The sequence below is a fragment of the Suillus plorans genome, assembly GCF_016647745.1.
Source record: "Suillus plorans strain S12 chromosome Unknown HD556scaffold_29, whole genome shotgun sequence".
Lineage (NCBI taxonomy): Eukaryota > Fungi > Basidiomycota > Agaricomycetes > Boletales > Suillaceae > Suillus > Suillus plorans.
This window is the reverse complement of record NW_024537413.1, coordinates 121,702-139,220: the sequence shown is the minus strand read 5'-3', so window position 1 is coordinate 139,220 and position 17,519 is coordinate 121,702. Positions and strand designations below refer to the sequence as shown.

Genomic DNA, 17,519 nt, shown 5'->3' with positions numbered 1-17,519 from the left:
GAACGTTTGAATAAGTCTGTTTGATATGTAGGACAGCTAGAGAGTAATTTAGATGAACAAACCATGACCTCTTGTTGCGCACCAACAAATGACCCTCGACGGGGTCAACGAGCTCGACAGATCACCTCCCCATCCAAATTTAATTGCAAAGCCTCTCGTGCCTCCAACCATTCATGCTCCTTGCTTTTTGTCCGCACCACCGCAATTTCGCCCATGCCCAAAGGTTTAATCGTTTGTGCACGGCGTCCGGAGCAAATCCGCCGCAGCTCCCCAATGTCCATGAAAATGCGTCTACTAGGTCTACTGATGAGCTCCATGTCCGAAAGGACAGGCCGGTCGTCGCGGTATTTAAGCTCGGCCCATATACGGCGCTGGGCTTCGCCAACGCGGAGGAAGTCAGTGGGAGAGGGTGACTCAATGGTTCCGCGCGTGACGTTGGAGATGAAGCCGGTCCGCAGGAGTATGCTGAGGATGCCAAGGTTTTGTGTTGTGTGGTCCACTGCTATTTTGTGGTGTCGTGCTCGAAAGGCGTTCTGGACGCGAGCGCATAGGTCATATGGCAGAGGCATTGCGACTATATCAAATAGGTCAGAAGAACACATATGAGACGCAATTGAACGCACGAGACAATTAAGTATGACACCTTGGTTGAGTGCGGATGTAAGCAGTGACTAACCGTTCTCTGCACAGAGTGAGCCGATATTTCTTTGATTTCTCGGATGTCTTCGTGGCTCTATTGTATACGTCTAGTGTGTAGGGCTGCAGACAGGAATTGGCCCAAAGACTTGGCAATTGAGAAAATTAAGTGACAAGTTTCGGCCTCTGAGAAGGTTTAGTTCGAAGTCCGATGGTGATCTAAACTACCTATTTTAGAAGTGGTGTGTTGTGTCTTTCTCGAATGGCGGAAGGATTGCATCCTCCGTTGCAGCACACTGCGCATCCTCATGAGCCCAAGGAAGACGATCTTGAAAAATTCAAGAAATGGCAGGAAGCTCGCCTCGAACGAAAACTCCGAGGAGAGTATGAATCTGCCGTTTTTCACCTTGCAGAGCTTGTGAGTGATGCCTTCGTCCGCATTCGCATCATTTCCGAACGGATTTACGACAGGTCAACCAAAATCTGGAGACATCACTATCAGTCGCTTCAGTCCGTGTAGATGGTGCTACAAATACCAGGAAATCTTTTCTAGGCTGGCTAATTCAGCCATGGCTTGCGCGGCATACAGACGACCGGGCAAGCAAGACGAACAATCTGCAGGGAGCGCTATATACTGCAAGGGGCATAAGCCACATTTTGCAAGAGACGGACCTGTTTCACTCTGTCGACGCAAAAATACAGAGGAGTCGGGATTACCTTGCCGGGGAAGGGGACGTTGATATTGTTGTCACTACACGTGAAAAGGGCCGGTTCTACTTGAAAACTGCCACTGAATTCGGTAATAATGAGGGCAGCGTTGTGAGTATCGTGTTTTTGCTTGTAAGTAGATGACACATTCACACATCTTCACCATCATAGAGTGTCACGGGCAGAGTGCGCAACATATTTGGCGGAGCTGAGTTCCTGGAAGGACACTACTCAGCAGGCACGAAAACGCGTCGTTCTTTCCAGGGGCTTCTCTCCCTTCCTCTTTCACCGTCATTGCGCACAACGGGCCAACTTTCGTTGTTCAGTCAGGAGCGAGATCTCTCGTCTTTTGCAAGTTGTTCGGAGATTTTACACGGCTTAAAGGTTGCAATAAATGTAAGATTTATTGCTTCTCCTGTGAAATGTCAAACATACTGAGTATGCGCTTCTGAAGAGCAACTGGGGAGTACACGGTGTTCACGAAGTTGCATATCAGGCCATTTTGAGGCACATCAACAACTTAGCACCAAGTGCATCAGTCAGGTGAGGATGAATGTGTTTTATCGTTGAGCCTGTATCGAACGATTATCCAGCATTCGCGAACATGCCGGTCAAACCATCAAGTCATCGATCTCTCATTCATGGACAAAAGATACCAGAGACGACAAGCTCGCAGCGTCACGTGGCTATTATTGCAAACTTTTTCAAGAGCTAGCTGGACTGTCAGGGGACGTGTCATTTTACAAGGCCGAGGTTGAAAGTCAAATTTCCCGGCGCCCCGTTCCAGGAATGGTGAGAGTCGTGCTACTATTGGATCAGGGTTAACTTCATGTTGAATATGCAGAGCCTCTCGTTGGCTGCACGGTGTGGCCTCTTAAAGGCTCTTACCGGCCCCAGCCATTTTTCCGATAGGTTCCAGCTCGGCGGACCTCTCAGCTTAAGGTCGTTTAAGGCGAACAGCATGGGCCCTCGAGATCGAGGTATTTCTTAATTTTCATGTCGAAAGGGCCTTTTTTTAGTCTGACCGCACTAGTCGATTCACTTGGTGGTGACATTTACTGGTCGACAGGTGCTTCTTTGGTGTCCGATATCCCACGGAAACCGCATTGGCCCATTAAGTCACACATATTTGTGAACGCTGGGAGGTTGGATCCAATGGACGGAAGTGCGTAAATACCCAATCCTTACCTCTTTAGAAAGATACTGATTGCACTTTTGTTCTTCGCCTATAACAGCGAAAGGACTGAGCGAGAATTTAATAGGGTGCCTAAGAAAACCCTCAATATCCGCGGGAGTTGGCCTTATATACCGCTTCGATCCTGTGAGAGTAGAGGTGAACTTTGGGGTACCGCTTGTTGCAAGTAAGAGCGATGGTGTGCGAAGGGGCTTGCAAGTTGGTATTGGCATGGAGTTCCTATAGCATAATACTCCCAACTAGACTTACAACATGGATCGTGCTAATTCACATCAACATGACCAGTTAATGTTGTATTCATGCGACTTGCTATCCTAACCGCTGCTGCAGTACAAATATTTGTGTCTTGAAAAAAGAGTGACAAAATAGCGCCGGTTTGCGCGGTAAAGTGAAGGTGTAAATGCATGAAGGATGAATGAATATTTGAATAATGGCTAATGTGTGATATGCAAGACGATTCGTGATGAAACGTTTGTTCATATGTCCATAGACTCTTGTAAACCGAGTACTACATGAAGATTCTTCATAGTGTGCCGCTGGACCAGACTGATATGCTGTCAGCGTTCAAAAACACTATGGAATAACCATCACGCACCGTTGGAACACATCAAGCGGGCTGTCGTGACCTTCAGAAATACCAGGAAGTTCCGGGTGCCCTGTGATCGCCTTGTTGGGTATCCAACAGCTTAAGGGACTGGTTCCCTCTTCATAGCTTGCGTGAGACACATACAGCAACAACCCATCGGAGTCCACACGCGCAACAACTGACGTAGTAGAGCGTGAGACCATTGAATCGTGAGCGCCATCGATAGCCATATCATGCGATGTGAATTCTGGTGGTGAGACATGCACAGGGATATCAACACTAATTTCTCGTGTTGATCGCGCCATAGGGATGACAAATGAAGAGAGGGAAGTCAATGTTGTATCAGTATGATATGGTATTGGGACAAAAGATGTTGGATACGGAAAGCGGTAGCGCTCACGCTCAGAAGTAGGTATATTTGAAAGTGACCCGGCATTTTGAGATGATGCGTCCGCAGTCGTGGAAGGGGCTGTAAATGAAAAATTTCCAGATGGCAGAGGGGGCTTTGTAAGTTCTGCTAAGCGGGTATCTCTCCACCAAAACCTACGCATAGGATGTCAGTAAGTGGATCGTTCGCATGTAATGTATGCCCACCTGAAAGGGGTCTCACAGTCACCGACATCTTGACCCTTCCACTTGAGCACGTCCAGGACATGAATGATGCCGTTGTCTCTCCAGTTGACATCGAGAATACAATCGAGCACCGTAAGAGGTGGGAGGGAGGACGGAAATCTAGGAAGGAGCATCTTGCCCAATACACGAGATCGAAGAGTCGTATTTGGCGCTATCAGGATATGGTTAGCTAAAAGGTTCGTCCCAGAGGCTATTACATACATGTGCCAACTATTCCGGCCGACTGATGAGTAACAGCTAAGCATCGTTTCCCAGTAGGAACAGGTGCCACTGCTACCCAGGCTGCTTCTAAATCGCGTGGAAGCCCATCAATCACATCACCAGATTGACTGTCCCATAAGTGGGCTTCTTCATTCATCTCCAGGAGCTCAGCGTACATGCATTTGTCAGCCCATTTGGACGGCTTGGCTTTGATACGTTTACGTCGGGATTTCCCTCGTCGCTTCCCCGATTGCACTGTCTCGTGATTGTGCACATCGGAGGACAAAGACTGGATCTCCACAGGTTGTGACACCATCTGCACAAAACCGGATACACCTTCACGTATTATCTCTGGCTCATCATCGAGGTCACCGTCATCATCAGAGTTGCCAAGATTGAGATCGGCGAAAGCATCGAGTTGCCGGGATGACTCAAACTTTTGTGCTCGTCTCTGTAAGGCGATGTTAGATATTCGAAAGAAATGCACAAATGAGATCACACACACGCGTTTCTGTTCTTCCAAAGCCTAGTAACACGCATTCTTAGACAAAGATGAAGAGGTAAGGGTGTCATTTACTCACCTTAGATCGACGCGCCTCTTGGGAGATAAGCTTGTCTGTGAATACAGTTGGTGGAGACTTGAACAGATCCTTTCTGTTGATTTTGGCGAACATGCCCCAGCGTAATAAGCGCTGAGCGTTGGTCCTAAGTTCAAGTTGAGTAGGCCAGAAATAGTATCATCTATAAATGACTAAGCTTCGTTCTCGGGTTTTAGATGTTATGCACAGGTCGGTGCCATTAACCACGCTTCCTCTCGTCAATATCTAGTTCTTCCTCTTTTCCTCTCGTCAATATGTAGTTCTACCGTTCCTCTCGTCAATATGTAGTTTAAAATGTTCACTGGACTTGGGGCGATGAGTCTGTCACTGTCAGATAGGCCACAAGATGCCACCATCAATGTGATGCACTATCGTTATAACAAAGGCTAGTGTCCATTCATCGTTAAACTCCCGACTCATCTAGTACTTATGCTTATGTGGTACTTCCCCAGGTGATTTCGGTGCTGCTGCCCTCAGTCTGTCAAAGGCTTGTACGAGTATACACCACTTGGCTATCGGTTGCAACTTGCAAGTGAACGACGTTCTCGAGGGCGGCAAATTTTGTCCAACATAGTATAAGATATAGCGCCAGCCTTCAGGAAAAGCCCTGTTGCGACGGTCGCGGAAAGTGATATAACAGTCACTGCGTACTACATACGTAGAAATCCGTCTATCATTTCCTTGCTGTTCAGCGTACAGGTGCCTACACAAATTTATCTTACAAAACCTGTTCAGTACACTCCTACTAACCGGATTCTTGTCGTAACAGTCCTGCAGATACTTCAGCTGTACGACTAGCAACGGTTGCTATATGGTATACTCTATGAAATTAGAATTGCAAAATTTATATCTGAACGAGGCACACTAATACATCTAGGATGCTCATACGCAGCTAAGCATACAGCTGAGGACAAGTGGGGGACACCAAGCTTAAGGAAATGTTGCGACATTGTGAGAGGAATCTTGCAAACCTATTTAAACTTGATTCAAGGCAAGTTGACTGAATACCAATGACCAGAAAGGAAATGTATCATGAGGTGAGTGACGAAACTTGAACATCTCCTATGTTTAATCTCGCTGATGGCGGCGGGCCAATCGCAACTTCAGCACTATTCACCACAGCCTATTTTATTTTCCTGTTCATTCTAATTCACGCGAAAGCTACTGTTTAACCTACTACAATGAAACGACACAGTCATCCATGTCCTTCCGTTCCGGCATTCATCGGCGCGTTAATCGTGTTCAGCGTCCTGGCGAGCTTAGCACGGAAGATGCTGAGAACCACCTCGCATCCAGTTCCCTTTGTGCACACAGCATTAAACGACTCACAGTCTCCCTCCAACATCACCTCAGAACAGGGCGGGTCTCTAGAGGTCGATCCTGAGCTCGACGCTCTCCGCCATATAGTTTCTCAAACCAAAGGATTTTATGCACGCGACTACAGCCTCTGGTTAGGCTGGAATAATGTGGGTCCCAGATTAATCTCTGAACTACGCAATTCATGGCTAGCTCCCGATAGATGCGGTACATCATCGAGGCAGCGGTCCTCCACGGACGTATCCTAAACCGTACTACAATTATACCCTCTTACGTGTACGCTCGTGCCTGTGAATTCGACAAGTACGTGCTACTCTTGTATCGACCCCCACATTTTAATATAATATTTTGCCAGTTCCGTATGCGCTGCATATGCTACCATGGTCAATAGGGGGGACGCAACCAGCACGGACGAATGGCGCCAACTCCCCCTAGAAAAACAAATGGCTTGGAGAATACCCGTGTTTCTCATGTTCAACTTGACCCACCTGCGCGAGACACATGCAGTCATCACAATATCTGAATACCTCCGCTTGCACAACATTTCGGCTGATGTGGAAACCACCAACGGACGCTGGGATACCGATTTATATCACCGCGGCGTCAACATATTCTCTGATAGTGGGGTGGGACCCAGCCTCTACGTTGTCAAGAATGAGTTGTATGATGCCGGTATCGTTCGGGTTGATCAACTGCCACAAGCTATGCGAGAGAGGGGGGGGTGGAACATCACTCATGGACAGGCCGGGTCTTGGAATATCACAGAAGAGACCCTTCTATCAAAGGCGTTGCACGATGCAATGACATCCAGAGCATCGGTTCTCGATTGGGACACTGTCCTCATAGTTGTGGGAGATCGTCATGACCAGAATGAAACCGAGTCATCATCGACTAGCAGTATCGCAAATACACTGGAAGAGAATGGCTGGGAAGTGCTTTACACTTACGGCGGCGCGTGAGTCCTTTTTGTTTTGTTTAGCAGGCTCCTAGAATAAGCTCGGTTGCCTAGCTGTAGCTCAGAAGCAGCGAAAGATGTCGCAGTTCCAATCCGACAAGCAGCCCCGCGAAACTCACTGCGTGGATTGTACGAAGACTTTGGGTTCATAGAGCAAGATGTACTTCTCCTCGAAGGCGAGGTTCATTTGGGACGGAAGCCGGTAATTTCTTTTGTCTTCCTCTACAAGACTCTTTGATCACACCTAGTGAATAGGGTGCTCTCAAGTTCAGCACCTTAGAAAGTCGAGAAAGATACACGCAAACAGTCCTCTATGACTTTCGTCTCACAGACAATGTGGTCGAACTGGCTGATCTACTGTCTAACCGCATGGTCGAGAAGGCTGGCGGACGAATGTGGATGGGAGCTCATATGCGACGGGGGGATTGTTTGTTCTCATGTTCCTTGAATACCTCGATGCTCACAACAGGTCATTCAGTTGCGACGTTGAAATGGACTATGGAACCGAGTTTCGAAGCTCATCTCGCCCGGATCAAGCGCCATCTACGCGACGGACGCGATATCCTACATTTTGTGCATCGGGGGCCTCTCCACACGTACAAGGTTCCTCTTGGTCAAGCCGATCGCACGCCTCTACTTCTAGATCCTCCAGCAGATAATGACCAGTGAGACATCTAGCTTACTTTTGATAAGGACAAAAATCATGCCACAATTGTTCAGATTCTACATCGCCACTGACGAACGCGATCTCACGAACCTCACATACCTGCGTAATCAAGGTGCCGTTTTGATTTCGGACCTGCTAACGACGGACGATCGCCGAACCTTTGGATGGTCTCTGATGCTCACCGACGTCCTCAGTGTGGTTGAGCAGGCAACCCTTGCTCACGCAGCGTACTTCTATGCCCATGCACATAGTTCGGTGGCCGGCGGTGTCGTGAATCTTCGTGCTTCTCGTGGAGCTGATCCCCGAACTTCCTTGCTAGAGACTTGACAGGTTTAGCATATTTCAGCATACTATAATAGACTAGATATAATATGTGATTATAATAACTCGAGTAATACGTTGGAGTTAATGATGAAAACATACCTAAATAATGTAACGGATCAAAGGACTGCATCGATTACTAGATATCTTACAGTTGTATCGAGTTGGTTCTAGCGTCGATGTGTCGATCGACCTCCAGGCTGTTAGCTCACCAGTGTACAATCAGGGATAATCGATAACGTTGTTAAACATCGACATGGTATTAATTCTAGGCATTTGATAGGACGTTGAGATGTCACTGAGATGAGCGATTGGCTAAACTTTTTAGTAAGAGTTAGGCGGACAACAACCCGATGAAAATCCCGTCGGCGCAAGTGCCTGTGTCTACTTTGGTGAAGGTGATATTTTCAGCTAAAAGATTGAGTTGATCGAAGCATATAGAGTACGACAAACGATCAACTGGCACATGATACCTATTTTTCAATCAGTAGGAGCAGGCACTGGATGACATATCGAAGAGGAAGAGCTCGACCTCAGCCGTTACCGCGGTGAGATCGTACTTGCGGAGATCAGGAGGTCGATCAATACCACTCATAACAACCCGAAAGTAAGGCTCGGCATGCCCTTCTTACCTAGACTGTCAGTTCAAGGTTGAGCAAAGCTATTGTTGTTTTGTCTCGACCCTTTGTGAAGCCTTTAATTTGAAGGAAATTACTTGGCAAGGTGTTCGATTTGAAATACAGGAATTTCTGGTCGGAAGGTTTGATGGGAAAGTATATGTTTTCGCTCACAGCCTGAGCGGAAATGAGGGGAAGGCACGATGGTAAAATGGGACGAACAAGTATTAGTATACTCTTTCATTCCACATAGTTCTGTCGGTACGAAAAATCTATGAGACGTCTATACCCGACGAAAAAAATGCTATACGAGGATATCCCGGCGCGCAAATAAGGCTCTTCGGGAAGCAATTTCTTGGGAGGACGTTGCCATTTGCAGTCGTCCAAGTCGTAAGCCAAGAGATGTACCGGGATTGCGCCAACACTAGCTATCCGGTCAAGACTGAGAAAAGCGCTGTAAGATCGCGCGCAACGATATAAGGTTCTTAATCAGCAGGCGGAAATAGGTTCTGCAAGGGGATTTCCAACTTGCAGATTTGAAGTTGTACAGCGATCCTTGTCCTCGGGCAACCGATAAGCAGTGACGTAATTCTGCGGGCGTACATCATTAAGGTACCGTGGAACTGAGCGCCATCGATATGCGATAGCCTAGCCCATCGAGCGTAGCAAGATGTAGCACTCCTTCATTAATTCAATCTAAGCCAGCCAGGATTGGCAGAATATACGCGCGAGCATCCGCACGAGAAACCATAGGGCGGGTATTAGTCTGTGCGCGTGAGTAAATCGTTGGGGGTATTTCTTCAGCGGGGGGCGATAAGAAGAAGACTCCTGAACTATAGTCGGGCTAGGCAAGAATTCCTTAGGCAGAATCTTCGGAAGTGAGCCTGCAAAAACTGGCCTTGAGAATCAGTGCTGCTCTGCTCTGCGGCGGTCACGAACATTGCAAGCGCCATACCAAACCCATCAGGGGATTCCAGCGCCTACCTGACTGCGCATGGAAGGTTGCCAAGAAAAAGAAAGTGATATGTCCGTTCCGAACAGTGATACCAGGTCCAACTCTGCGGCCGTAAGCATGTCGCAATTGGATGGTCTGATGTTGATTTTTTAAGATCAGTAATGTTATGGAATTGATCGTGTAAGTCGGAAATTCATGAGATGGTTCATGAATGTCCGCACATATATTAGAAAGCCGCTGCGTCCAGATATATACAGGCTCATTCTATATAGATGACTGGTGTAGAGCTCACCAATTTTCCATGTTCTGTCAAAGTCAGTCCAAACTTCAAGACAGGGCTGCGAAAAGAAATTCGGGGTGACATGAGCAAGTGCTGAGAGGTTGTTGTCGTGTGGAATGGACTGGGTGCCTGATAGCTACGGCCGACTCTCTTGAACGACGGACGAAAATATTGGTATGTGAGGCGCCTGATATCAGGACACATTCCGTTAAGGATGGCATCGCATTTCCGCCGACACACTGTGATTCCGGGACGGTGAGCCATAATGAATTTGAAAATATGCTTACGGTTCATGATGATAGTGGACCAGATGAAATGAGTCATCTTCAAATTTCAGCCATGACGAAATACCTTATTGTCCGCAGTTACAGCGCACCAAGTTGAACCCAGGAATTTCCCCCGCTCCCGTTTTGACTGTATCCCAAATGAATGAACTCGAACTTTGGTTATATTTCATCTTCTTCCTTCCTTCCCCGGTTCTACAGATGCAGCTATGAGTAAGTGATATGCAAGTAAATGTAAATGTACGTGTATGAAAGATGCGGCGGTATGACCTCAGTACAATTGCTATCTATGCGCAAAAAGATGGTGATGTTGGGGTTGAGCGGGATTAAAATATCAACAAGAATAAGGATCACGAGAATAATGACGTATAAACAAGACACAGGCTGTGTACCAGGGTATTAGGGCGATAACGCAGACGGACCAGCGAGACGAGAGCGGCTCGAAGACATAGATTGGAATGCGCCAGGAAAGGTAAAGAGTGTGAGTACATGTATAATTCCACAACAGATAGTGCAGATGGATGCATGGAGGATGAGAGCCACCACCAACGAGCGGAAATCCAGAGGAACCATACAAAAACCGGACCAAGGAAAGCAGTGAGCGAGCAGGATAGTTGAGTAATGACCGAGATGTACAATTCAATAACGAGTGTGGTAGACTGAGAATAGCCAATAGATAATAGTATGAGATTGACGAAAGTGTGCGCCGGCGTGTTGAGCAGAGAGAAGCGACCAATTCCGTGTCCTGATTTCCATGGTCCCCTATTTTTTTTAACTGTGAAACCCATGTTAGGGTACATGAAGACGACCGAACTAAACTCGCATACCTAAAAAGCACCTATTGTGCCCTGCGCCAAAAGCCCCTCACGGTGCTAGTGCGGGTTGCCTTCATTGCCGAAGGCAATGGAAGCCTCGAAACCAGTGCAGTTGGTTCATCAATCGACATAGTTGACTTTAGTTCCATAGTCGAAGGACTAGCTTGTGAAATATATGGTGTCCGAGAAGTCGGCAAAATAGCTTTTGGCGGTGGAGCTATCTTCGACGGCGGAGGTGGAAGTATGGATGTTGGTGGCGTGTTGAAAGACGTCGGATGAGGAAGCCGCGATGATGAAGACTGCGAAGCAAGCATCGATGCTAATTTTGATGGGGGGGTGAAATTTGTGGGTGGTGGTGGGATCTTCGACACAGTTGGGCTCGCCCCATTTGGGTAACTGGAAGAGGAAACAGACACCGTCCGAGGAAGAGGAAGTTTTGAAGGAGTTGCCACGGCCCGAACCTTGGGGGTTTTTGGTCGCGAAGATAGCTTGAAGATCGACTTGGCTCTACTGGGCGTGGAACTCGGTATGGGATGAATAGAAATGGGCGCGTCCAATACGGCAGATGACACAACCGAATTCCTGGAAGATGCAGATGCCAACAGTAGAGATAATCTCGATGTACTATGACTTGCAGTGGGTGACGCAAGTAAGGACAGCTGTGATGCTGAGCCAGAAGGAGGGGTAAAAGCCTGCAGAGAAATCAGAGACGCACTCCGGAAGGATGTGATAGTCGAAGCAGATTGGGGAATAGGCGGCAATGGGTCGTCAACCGCGGTGACGCGGGAAGGAATTCTCGATAACGAGATGGTCGGTACCGGTGGTATTGTCTCCCCGTTGCCCATCGCACCATCGGCTGCGAGAGACATGCGCGATGCGCTGAATGACGTACGAGTAGGCGACAGAGGGAGCGGAGGCACCTCCGCCAAGGACGACACAGGTGGACGCTGAGATGCAAAAGAGGCACGGGATAAAGAAAACGATGCGCGCAGACTAGCTAAAGATGATTTCTTTCCAATTGTCTTTGCAGACTTGATGACTTTCTCGTCTGTATCCGACTCATAGTCATAGTCGGTCGAGGCTGTGACATTGCTATCTGAACGACCCGGGGAGAGTTTCGAGATGAAACTCATAAGACGGGCGCGCTTGCGCGGCGTTTTCACCTCTTTTGATCCCTCCCTGTCCTTTTTGCCCCTCGAAGGAGTTCTGGACCTCAGGAATGTCCCTGAGGGTGTCGGGGTTGGATCGGAAGGTGAAGGAGTAAGTGATGCCGTCGTTGCAACTGACCACCTGCTTTGGAGGTCTCCCGAGCTATTAGTGGACGAGCGTAACTGCTGGGATTGTGCGGTATTGTCATCTACACAGTTCTTCGAGTCCGAAGGGGTAGCGGGACACACTGTCAAAGGTGCCGTAGAAAACGAAAGTTCAGGCGTGCAAGTGGGAAATATAGTGGTGCTCGGTGATACCGGGAATGCAGTTGATGAGGGTGATACTGAAAACGCAGTTGTTGATGGTGATACGGCAAGTGCCGTGTCGGACGGAGGTCTCGGAAATGAATCATGACCGCGATCCTCGGAATGAGGCACCTCGGGGAAGCAATCAGCATCAGGGGATGCTGGCAGTGCAATATATTCCGGGGAGCATGGAGTGAAAGTCGCGCTTGCAGGTGACGCGGGAAAACTGGTGCAGGGACTCGTAAGCGCAGTTTCGCGAGAAGGGGTGTACGAAAAATTGGAGAGGGTAGGGGATGGGTATCCTGAGTCACGATCATCATGAACCGGTGAGAGCAGAGAAAGCTCTTGTTCATCCTGAACTTTCATATTTAATGATTCCATGCGTCGGAGGAAAATCGAATCGGAACGTTTGAGGTCTGAAATAAGTTCATGTTGAGCATCCCCGTGAACGATTACGGAGACAGGCAATGGCGGTGTAAATATATCTTGTGGTTGGCTCTGATCAGATGACAACGTGCTTGTGAATGAAGGCAGTCGTGAGATGCGCATTGATGAGGAACGCGAACGCATGACACGCGACGAAGTGGACTGCGTTGTGGACGTCGCTGGCGAGGGTGGTGGTGGACAAGGTAAGGGCTAAGTGAACGAATTTTAACTCGATAAATAGCGGATGAGAAATAGAAATACCTTGTCCATATTCTTGCGCGGAGGAGTGGAACCGGACTGCATTTTCCAGTGTGACATTTCCTGCACGAGGAAACGAAGTGCGCGTTCCCGTTCGCGCTCTTCCCTCGCCTCATCCTCAGCAAGAGTCTGAGGAGAAGGAGAGATGGGAAAAAATAGAGCATCATAAGATGGACAAGGCTCTGGTGTTGAAGAACGTTCTACCGATGAGCGCGGTAGGAGGGGAGAGTCGGGTCTGTCAGAACAGAAGGTACGGTGGGCTCCCAATGAGGAGGATGGTGAAGGAGAAGGGGCCCGGGAACAGCCTAGAGAGGCACTATCATCTTCGTTGACTTGGGTATCTGACTCTGAGAGAGCAAAATCATACTGGTGCTCTATCCAAGAGTGTACGCGAGCGTTGCGTGTAGTTGAGTTGTCGGATAATAGTTGACGAAGGAGGGCAGTGTAAGCCACGTCGTCTTCGGACATACTGGCAGCCATGTTTGACTGGGGACGAAAATGAAAAAAGGAGAACCGAGAGAGTGCATTTTATTAGAGGTGCGGCAACTTGCAGGGCCTTTTCGTTAGGAAAATCACATAAAGTTTCGTTCCAAAAAAATACGAGTTAACTAAGATTGGCCTTCCGATCTTTTCAGATCTGTAACGGTGCTGCAATATCATTTTGGCTTCTAGACTTTCCATTTTTGATTCTCAGCTTCCGACTGGTTCGTTACCGTTCGTGGGTTCCGTCGCTAACATAAGCAGAACCCCTCAAATTTATTCATCTGGTAGCTTCGGGTACAGTGCGTTGGCGCCCCTGCACCTATCCCTGGAAGAGAAGGTTCTTAGTCCACACGACGCGAGGCAACGTGTCCCATTCCACTGATTCTTTCATCGTCGAGGGCATGTCACAGTCGACAGAACCTGCCATGAAAAACGAGCTAAGGCAGAATTTCTTTCACCGAGGGTATCACCATCCCAGATTCAGACCACCAACAAGCGCCTGTCAGCGGTTGTCGGGTGCGATAAGCAAACAATTTTAATTGATGCAGACAACGCCAAATGGCAACAGTCTACACCACAACCTCACACGGCCTCGGGGTTTCACTCCAATACTACGTATACGATCGTTCAACCCAGCTTTCAGGTCGCCGCATGTGCCTTTTTCAAGTCTGTTTCTTTAGTCTTCCACCTTCTTAGACTTCTAATAGACACGCGGTCACATTAGCTCCAAGCTCCACTGTGCAAATCAACATCCGCCCTGACCTGCCCTGACTAGCTATAGTTTCGGCCTCGTAAACAGCGGTGACTTCCATGTCACCGACCCTCCATAACTTATTTGCACCTCGAAAGTTTTTATGCTTACGGCGCCTCAAGTTGCATTGTAATCTGTCCCCGCAACGATCAACTGCGGGGTGTCACAGGGTCCTACACCAAAGGGCTTGACAAACGGTCCCTCTCCACCAATGATAGTACCTCCCGGAAAGCCCTGAGAACTCATTTGAAAAGTTTCAAGCCCTTCACCCACAAATCCACGTAAAGAAGCCGCGCTTCCACTCTTTCAAAGATGCCGTTCGGTCGGGTCCGTGAGCGTGTGCAGATTTTAGCGGAAAACATACGTTAACATTGATGATCCATTGATATGTCCACGATTGTTGTCTGCCCTACAAGTGGCAGTAGTACCCCGCTTTACTTGCTACCAGTGAAATGCTATCTCGTGATCGCCGTTTCGCGCTTCAAACTCAAGTTAAATGGGTTTTCGACGCGTTCAGTCCGTTCAACTCCGTCTCTCCTCTCCTTAGTGGCCGTCTGTTTATTGAGGCACCACCAATTGGCACTAAGGAACCCCCTTCTCTATGCCAGCATACGCTGGTCAGTACGTTACAAAGGCAATAATTATGAACAAGAGGTCTGCAAGAGATTCATATTGCATTTTAATCTAGAAATTCAGAATGCAGCAGCTTTAATTAAGCAGCAGAACAAAATTGCCCTTCCACAGGCGAGCGCCCAATATTCCAGGTGATCCCGAAGCGACATTTTCGAGGTGTCGGCTGCTAGTCGAACCCGCAAATTTTTAGGCCCGCTTAAGTTGACATGTGAGTTTATGCCATCATTACTATGAAGTAATCACTCAGGACTGATCTCAAGCGTAACTTGTTGCTGATCATTCCGTGATTCCATTCCCGCCTACCGCGAACGGTCAAAGTAAGCATATTTAACTACCCTGACAAGTATTTCATTATGAGGTCTATGTGATAGGCTCTACACTGCTTTTGACAACGCTTAGCAGAGACATGATGTGTCTTTAATCCAAGGAGCACGGCTCTTACGACCAAGCATGCTCCGCGACTCGGAAGGGACCATCATTACTATCAAGTAATCTCTCAGGACGGCTCTCTGAGAAGCGTAACTGGTTGCTGATCATTTCGTGATTCCATTCCCGCCTACCACGAACGGTCAAAGTAAGCATATCTAACCACATTGACAAGTGTTTTATTATCACTGAGAACGTGATCATGATAGGCTCCATGCTGCTTTTGACAACGTACGTTTGGCCAGGACATGAAGTGTCTTTAATGCAAAGAGCACAGCTATTGCGTCCAAGCATGTTCCGCAACTCGGCAGGGACGCGGATCTTTTTGCGGCGTCCAATAGGCACCGCAGCTTGGGCATTCAACAAAGATATGCAGTTCTGCACGACAGTGGCAAGCACTAAAGTTTGGCCCATCAAGGTAGTCACATTCTTTGAGCCTAGCTCGAACAACAACCACTCTTCCTGGCCGAGATAGAATTGGGTACATAGTACATGTACATGCTACTCGGGTCCCGTAATCGGGATGGTTAACATTTCAATGGTCTTCTGCTCTGCTCTTGCACAATGCACATCCATGTGGTGACTAGATAGATGCCACTACGTGGTTACAATGTATTTCAGTCCTCCTACATGTCGGCTCATGAACTCACACACGGCTTGCACGTTGCGTCAGTTGAAACGTTGTGGCGCCGTCAGCCGTCTGCTAGAACCCTTTAAGACTAGTATTCGGGTACTTATGCCGGAGATGAGGAGAGAGTGATGGACTCTTCGATCTCGGGTGGTGCCACTCACCGCCCGGGATCTATCACGTGGTCTCCGAACACCCGCGGACCAAGTGATCTGGCCCTCTGGGTAAGCAATTTGCCGTTGCGCTCGTCACGTTATAGCTCTCGCTTATTGACACTGCGATAGTCGCGGGACGACTTGAAGTGTAAGTCCTATGTAATCACGAACATCACCGCGACTAGTACTGACCAGTGAGTTGAAACGTTACCAGCCTGCCGATGTAGGCCTAGAGCTTCCTCCAGCACACACAGCGACTATTCTGGACCCTGGAGTTAGATGCGATTCCGCCGCGGACCTACCTGATGTAAGTACTAATCATATCACAAACATATAAAAGTTGCCTGAGGCACCGATACCAGCCGCAGTATACCTTGTTGTTTACTCCACTCGGGGATAAGGACACCAAAATAACGCAGTCCTTGACGGGAATTCTGTTTGTGTGGCTTCTACCCGCGAAGTAAACGGATTGCTGAAATTCGCTTGAGGTTCAAGAAAGAGTTGGTACTGATGGGCCTGGTTGCAGACGGCACAGAACGTAGATTGCCAAACGGTGCCTCGCGGAGAACTCAGAATCTTACGAGTTTCGGATCTACAGCTGAAGGGTTCCGACGTTGCGACAGCTACTATCTCTAACGAGTCCATCACATTTCCCTCAAAGTCGACCTCCACATGAAGTGTCAGTCTGAAAAATAGCAACCGGCAGGTCACATAGAGAAGGAGCGCATCGAAGCCGACGCCGACCTTGCCGCGAACTGGTGGACCCTTGGAACGTCATCATACGTGGTTCCCATTCAAGCTGAATAGATGATGAGGCCGACTTCTTGAACCCTGTTATCTGACGCTGACCATGCTGTCCGATTGGTTTGGAACCAAGGCGAGAATCAGTAGAAACTGTGGACAGGTAATAAAGAAGGAATGTCGGTCTTCCTTATCCTAGCTAGGAGACTAGGTTCCCTCCGAGACATACAAGGTTTGTGAGCACAATATCCTGATGAGATAGCGAACTGTACCCGTCGCGAAGCCCTGATAGACAGAAATGGGGTTGGAAATGCAAATCTAGCATCTTTCAGTAAAACTTTTGTGACCCGGGCTCACTGTTTAGGTGGGTGCACCTGACGAATACCGACGCGTGACTTCATCTAAGTACTATCATCGCACTCCTCCGAAACCAATCCAATGGATTTTGAATAGAAATGAAATTACGAACATTGCCAAGAGTCCTTAGGACTTGTTCCATGATGAAGTTCCTAAACGGAGGATTGTATACATAGCACAAACCATTGACTCGGGATATGGGCGGCTGTTGAGCACTCTTCAATTAGATGTCGGTCATGGTGGCGTTTTATTCGCGAGGCATCGCATTGACTCTGTGAGTTGATACGGACAGGCTATTCTGGATGTCAGATATCAATAGCTTCAGCTTGAGTGTGCTTGAGGACAACGTTGCGGCGGTGGCGGGGACCGCGGGACATGAGTTTGATAGATCAGCTGATTATCGATCAGGCGTCGTGAATCTCCGAGTTGATTAGTCAG

General features: G+C 48.2%; 7 protein-coding genes across 7 annotated transcripts; 4 read left to right on the top strand and 3 right to left on the bottom strand.

The window, feature by feature from the left end:
• Positions 1–30: 30 nt before the first annotated feature.
• HD556DRAFT_465422 (ribosomal protein S8) lies at positions 31–862 on the bottom strand. Its single transcript, XM_041310683.1, has 3 exons — positions 677–862; positions 83–574; positions 31–36 (listed from the first exon to the last, which is right to left on the bottom strand). The coding sequence occupies exon 2, from the start codon at positions 567–569 to the stop codon at positions 105–107; it is 465 nt and encodes a 154-aa protein (XP_041160019.1). The 5' UTR covers positions 570–574; positions 677–862; the 3' UTR covers positions 31–36; positions 83–104.
• HD556DRAFT_1373441 (surface antigen-domain-containing protein) lies at positions 852–2,818 on the top strand. The gene is made up of 8 exons (XM_041303011.1): positions 852–1,054; positions 1,108–1,455; positions 1,516–1,740; positions 1,799–1,887; positions 1,938–2,136; positions 2,189–2,324; positions 2,378–2,509; positions 2,580–2,818. Exons 1-8 carry the CDS (start codon positions 899–901, stop codon positions 2,762–2,764), a joined length of 1,470 nt encoding a protein of 489 aa, XP_041160018.1. The 5' UTR covers positions 852–898; the 3' UTR covers positions 2,765–2,818.
• HD556DRAFT_1373438 (uncharacterized protein) lies at positions 2,819–4,694 on the bottom strand. Its single transcript, XM_041303010.1, has 5 exons — positions 4,541–4,694; positions 3,960–4,485; positions 3,720–3,909; positions 3,135–3,668; positions 2,819–3,085 (listed from the first exon to the last, which is right to left on the bottom strand). The coding sequence occupies exons 1-5, from the start codon at positions 4,631–4,633 to the stop codon at positions 3,016–3,018; spliced, it is 1,413 nt and encodes a 470-aa protein (XP_041160017.1). The 5' UTR covers positions 4,634–4,694; the 3' UTR covers positions 2,819–3,015.
• A 1,135-nt stretch (positions 4,695–5,829) lies between these two features.
• Positions 5,830–7,895, top strand: HD556DRAFT_1270726 (uncharacterized protein; the record flags this gene model as incomplete). The annotated part of the gene is made up of 6 exons (XM_041299169.1): positions 5,830–6,024; positions 6,078–6,178; positions 6,231–6,830; positions 6,885–7,032; positions 7,086–7,495; positions 7,551–7,895. The coding sequence occupies 6 exons, from the start codon at positions 5,830–5,832 to the stop codon at positions 7,822–7,824; spliced, it is 1,728 nt and encodes a 575-aa protein (XP_041160016.1). The 3' UTR covers positions 7,825–7,895.
• A 1,989-nt stretch (positions 7,896–9,884) lies between these two features.
• On the top strand, positions 9,885–12,332 carry HD556DRAFT_1308478 (uncharacterized protein; the record flags this gene model as incomplete). Its single annotated transcript, XM_041300143.1, has 9 exons — positions 9,885–9,925; positions 10,156–10,167; positions 10,210–10,258; positions 10,358–10,435; positions 10,463–10,551; positions 10,748–11,010; positions 11,173–11,295; positions 11,407–11,657; positions 11,841–12,332. 9 exons carry the CDS (start codon positions 9,885–9,887, stop codon positions 12,330–12,332), a joined length of 1,398 nt encoding a protein of 465 aa, XP_041160015.1.
• A 393-nt stretch (positions 12,333–12,725) lies between these two features.
• On the bottom strand, positions 12,726–13,387 carry HD556DRAFT_1308477 (uncharacterized protein; the record flags this gene model as incomplete). The annotated part of the gene is made up of 3 exons (XM_041300142.1): positions 12,726–12,878; positions 12,911–13,036; positions 13,112–13,387. The coding sequence occupies 3 exons, from the start codon at positions 13,385–13,387 to the stop codon at positions 12,726–12,728; spliced, it is 555 nt and encodes a 184-aa protein (XP_041160014.1).
• A 1,206-nt stretch (positions 13,388–14,593) lies between these two features.
• Positions 14,594–16,790, top strand: HD556DRAFT_1308476 (uncharacterized protein; the record flags this gene model as incomplete). Its single annotated transcript, XM_041300141.1, has 10 exons — positions 14,594–14,762; positions 14,965–14,982; positions 15,410–15,618; positions 15,924–16,052; positions 16,113–16,131; positions 16,169–16,177; positions 16,211–16,290; positions 16,346–16,443; positions 16,472–16,521; positions 16,690–16,790. 10 exons carry the CDS (start codon positions 14,594–14,596, stop codon positions 16,788–16,790), a joined length of 882 nt encoding a protein of 293 aa, XP_041160013.1.
• Between the last annotated feature and the right edge of the window lie 729 nt (positions 16,791–17,519).

What these genes read in the sequence shown, in the direction of transcription:
- HD556DRAFT_465422 (XM_041310683.1), bottom strand. Translation starts at nt 569, where the DNA reads ATGCCTCTGCCATATGACCTATGCGCTCGCGTCCAGAACGCCTTTCGA.
- HD556DRAFT_1373441 (XM_041303011.1), top strand. Translation starts at nt 899, where the DNA reads ATGGCGGAAGGATTGCATCCTCCGTTGCAGCACACTGCGCATCCTCAT. An exon ending in GCTTAAAGGTTGCAATAAAT is followed by an intron (nt 1,741 to 1,798) that starts GTAAGATTTATT and finishes GCGCTTCTGAAG; the next exon opens with AGCAACTGGGGAGTACACGG. An exon ending in GTTGGATCCAATGGACGGAA is followed by an intron (nt 2,510 to 2,579) that starts GTGCGTAAATAC and finishes CGCCTATAACAG; the next exon opens with CGAAAGGACTGAGCGAGAAT.
- HD556DRAFT_1373438 (XM_041303010.1), bottom strand. Translation starts at nt 4,633, where the DNA reads ATGTTCGCCAAAATCAACAGAAAGGATCTGTTCAAGTCTCCACCAACT. An exon ending in AAGAGGCGCGTCGATCTAAG is followed by an intron (nt 4,486 to 4,540) that starts GTGAGTAAATGA and finishes GCGTGTTACTAG; the next exon opens with GCTTTGGAAGAACAGAAACG. An exon ending in CCGCTTGATGTGTTCCAACG is followed by an intron (nt 3,086 to 3,134) that starts GTGCGTGATGGT and finishes ACAGCATATCAG; the next exon opens with TCTGGTCCAGCGGCACACTA.